General features: G+C 41.4%; 1 protein-coding gene across 1 annotated transcript; it reads left to right on the top strand.

Annotated features, from left to right (window-relative positions):
• The first annotated feature begins 471 nt into the window (after nucleotides 1-471).
• LOC118477447 lies at nucleotides 472-3,024 on the top strand. Its single transcript, XM_035968958.1, has 3 exons — nucleotides 472-548; nucleotides 2,169-2,448; nucleotides 2,839-3,024. The coding sequence occupies exons 1-3, from the start codon at nucleotides 472-474 to the stop codon at nucleotides 3,022-3,024; spliced, it is 543 nt and encodes a 180-aa protein (XP_035824851.1).

The following is a 3,024-nucleotide window of genomic DNA, read 5'->3' as shown; positions in this document are numbered from 1 at the left end:
GAGGAGGGGAGGGGTGGGTATAGGAAAAAGGAGGAAGAGGGATTATTTTTCGAATATTGGATTAAGAAGGAAAGTTTAAATCTGAATAAAGACCAATACATACTATACTATACAGTACATCACAACACAACACAGCACAATACAATGCGATGCAATGCAGAGAAATGCAATACAATGGAGTACAATACAATGCAATATAATGCAACACACTGCAAAACAATACAATACAATACAATACAACACAACACAACACAATACAACACAATATAATATAACTAATATAATATATAATTTATAAAGTGAACTAATCCGTGATGTGTTGAAGTCAAAACAGACCTGGAGCGCAATGTGAAAATTTGGGCCCAAACTGGTTTGCCATAATTTTATGAAACAGCCATAAACCCTTTTGAAGTTGCCCCCTCACCCAGGAGTCCGATGTTCTCAGAGTTGTTTGGAAGATTGGAGTCCAATATGTCCAAGAACACTGTGAAGGAGAGCAGGAGCGAGACGGCCACAGGGAACTTGTCCGGGTTTTCTGGTTCCAGCAGGTAGGGTAAGGGGCACAGGGCCGAGATGAGGATGAGGGGGAGGAGGAGGCTGTGGACAGGAGTGGGGTACAGAGTTAAAAGAAACAAACGTCATGCCTGTGTGTACTACACATTGTTTTATTAATTGAAATGAAAAACAAGAAATGCCTTACTCCCACAATCATGCAACTCCACACAATATACCTGTTATGACATACATACCGGTACACCAAACATAATCTATATTAAGCATAAAAATAATTAACACAAAGAGGAAGCTGACCTCATACATAAATTATGTATGAAGGTCAGGAATGGTTATGATTCCGTACACACTGGCGTGACTAAACATTGGTTGGTCTATGTTGGGAGGGGGAGGGGCAAGGAGGAGGTTGGGTGGAGAAGAAGAAAGAGGAGCAGTAGGAGGATGTGGTGAGAGAGCGGGAGAGAGACAGAGAGACAGAGAGAGGGAGAGAAAGACAGAGAGAGGGAGAGAGAGAGAGAGAGAGAGAGAGAGAGAGAGAGAGAGAGAGGGGGGGGGGAGAGAGAGAGAAGGACAGTGAGAGAAATAATCAACCAGAGATCAAAGACATGTAACAAAACTTATAAATTCATTTCCGATCTTTTAAATCTCTGCCAGACGTTTCAACTGCACCATCTCTTTATGTTTCTCATCCGCTGTGAACATGATCTCGTTTTGTTTGAATAAAGAAAACCATAATGACCATTTTGAGCAGGAGAAAGTAAGACAGGCAAAAACGGAATGCTATCAGTCGCGGACTTAAATAAAGTATCAAAGCCGCGCACTATCAGAGATGAGCATTGTTTTAACGATACCGACACAATTTGATTGCTGACTACCAATACCAGTAGCATCCAGTGATTGAATTCCCCACTACGTTCTATTGGTTATCATAAATTAATATAATATCAATTTGAGATATAGCTGCATTAGATTTTTAAAAATAATGTCGTCATGCTACAACTCACCACTTATCTAAGTAACAGCCATTTTTTGTACGCTCAGTGCACGATTTTGGCTCAGTGAAAGAATAAAAAAAAAATGAAAGTAATTCCTTTGCAAGACGTAAAAATGTCGGTTTCTGTAAATCAGTTGGATTTTTACATAATATAACATAATATAATTACACCCCAATCCCTTTTGTCAACGGACTCACCTGGACAAGTTTTCGTGACACTTAGTTTTATGGATATACGAGGGTTGTTCAAAAAGTTTTGCCTCCTCTCCAATAACTTCTAAACTATTCAATATATCTTCATGAAATTTGTACACAATTGACTTTCAAATGTATTCTCTCAAACCCAAAGAACAGAATTATGCTATGATGTCACACCTTTATGTTACTGCTATTTACATCATGGAAGCTAAGGTACATTGTCGCCGAGAAAATGGCGTCCAGCAAACCAGTGAGTGTGCGCTTAAAGCAAAGAGCTGTTATTGAGTTCCTTACTGCAGAATGAGCGGCACCCATCGATATTCATAGGCGAATGAAGCTAGTCTATGGTGAAGCATGTAGATGTAAGCACTGTTCGAAGATGGGCAAAGGAGTTCGCTGAAACCGGTCCAGCAGAGACAGATTTGCATGACCAAGCTCATTGTGGTCCTCCCAACTTTGCCAGTGACGTTCAACACCAGGAGAGAGTGGATGAGATCACCCAAGCCAACCGGCGGATCAAAGCAAGAGATGTCAGGGAAATGCTAGGGATTTCTGTAGGGAGTTCTCAGTGTATTATCCAAGATGTGTTGGGTTACAGGAAAGTGTGTGCACGATGGGTTCCCCACATGTTGTCACCCGAGCTGAGATTGTACAGAAGTCAAGTTAGTGATGAACTCCTGGCTCGTTATAACGATGAAGGTGACGCTTTCTTATCCTGTATAGTCACAGGAGACGAGACTTGGGTAAACCATTATGACCCAGAGAACAAAAGACAATCGAAAGAATACAGGCACACTGGCTCACCTAGCCCCAAGAAGTTCAAAGTTGTTTCATCTGCAAATAAAATGCTAATGACAGTGTTTTGGAACAGCGATGGTCTGATTCATATGGAATTTTTGGAACAGGGTTCCACTATCAGCTCTGAACGATATATTCAGACCCTAAGAAGACTTAGAGCACGGCTGTCACGAGTTTGGCCTGGAAAATATGTAATTTTGCACCACGACAACGCCCGTCCACACACGTTTCGGCAAACTCAAGATGCCATGACATATCTCAGGTTTCAAGAAAACTTACGGCACCCATCATAGAGTCCAGCCCTTGCTCCATCTGACTTTTATCCTTTTCCTAAGTTGAAGGAGTACCTCAAAGGAAAATGTTATGCAGATGGCGATGAAGTTCAAAAGATGTGTGTCGCTGGTTCAGTGGAAAACCACATGAATTTTTCGCCGACAGCATGCGACAACTTATTCGATGTTGGCGGATCTGCATTGACAAAGAAGGCCACTATGTTGAAAAGTAAAGGTACTATCATGTAG

The sequence above is a fragment of the Aplysia californica genome, unplaced genomic scaffold, assembly GCF_000002075.1.
Source record: "Aplysia californica isolate F4 #8 unplaced genomic scaffold, AplCal3.0 scaffold00099, whole genome shotgun sequence".
NCBI classification, from domain to species: domain Eukaryota; kingdom Metazoa; phylum Mollusca; class Gastropoda; order Aplysiida; family Aplysiidae; genus Aplysia; species Aplysia californica.
The sequence above is the reverse complement of the archived record's forward strand: the minus strand, read 5'-3'. Positions and strand labels throughout refer to the sequence as shown.

Excerpts from the sequence above, each read along its gene's own strand:
- LOC118477447 (XM_035968958.1), top strand. The coding sequence starts at position 472 with ATGTCCAAGAACACTGTGAAGGAGAGCAGGAGCGAGACGGCCACAGGG. Across the intron at positions 549-2,168 it reads GGGTTTTCTGGTTCCAGCAG|TGACGTTCAACACCAGGAGA; the intron begins GTAGGGTAAGGG and ends CAACTTTGCCAG. Across the intron at positions 2,449-2,838 it reads TCACAGGAGACGAGACTTGG|TTGAAGGAGTACCTCAAAGG; the intron begins GTAAACCATTAT and ends CCTTTTCCTAAG.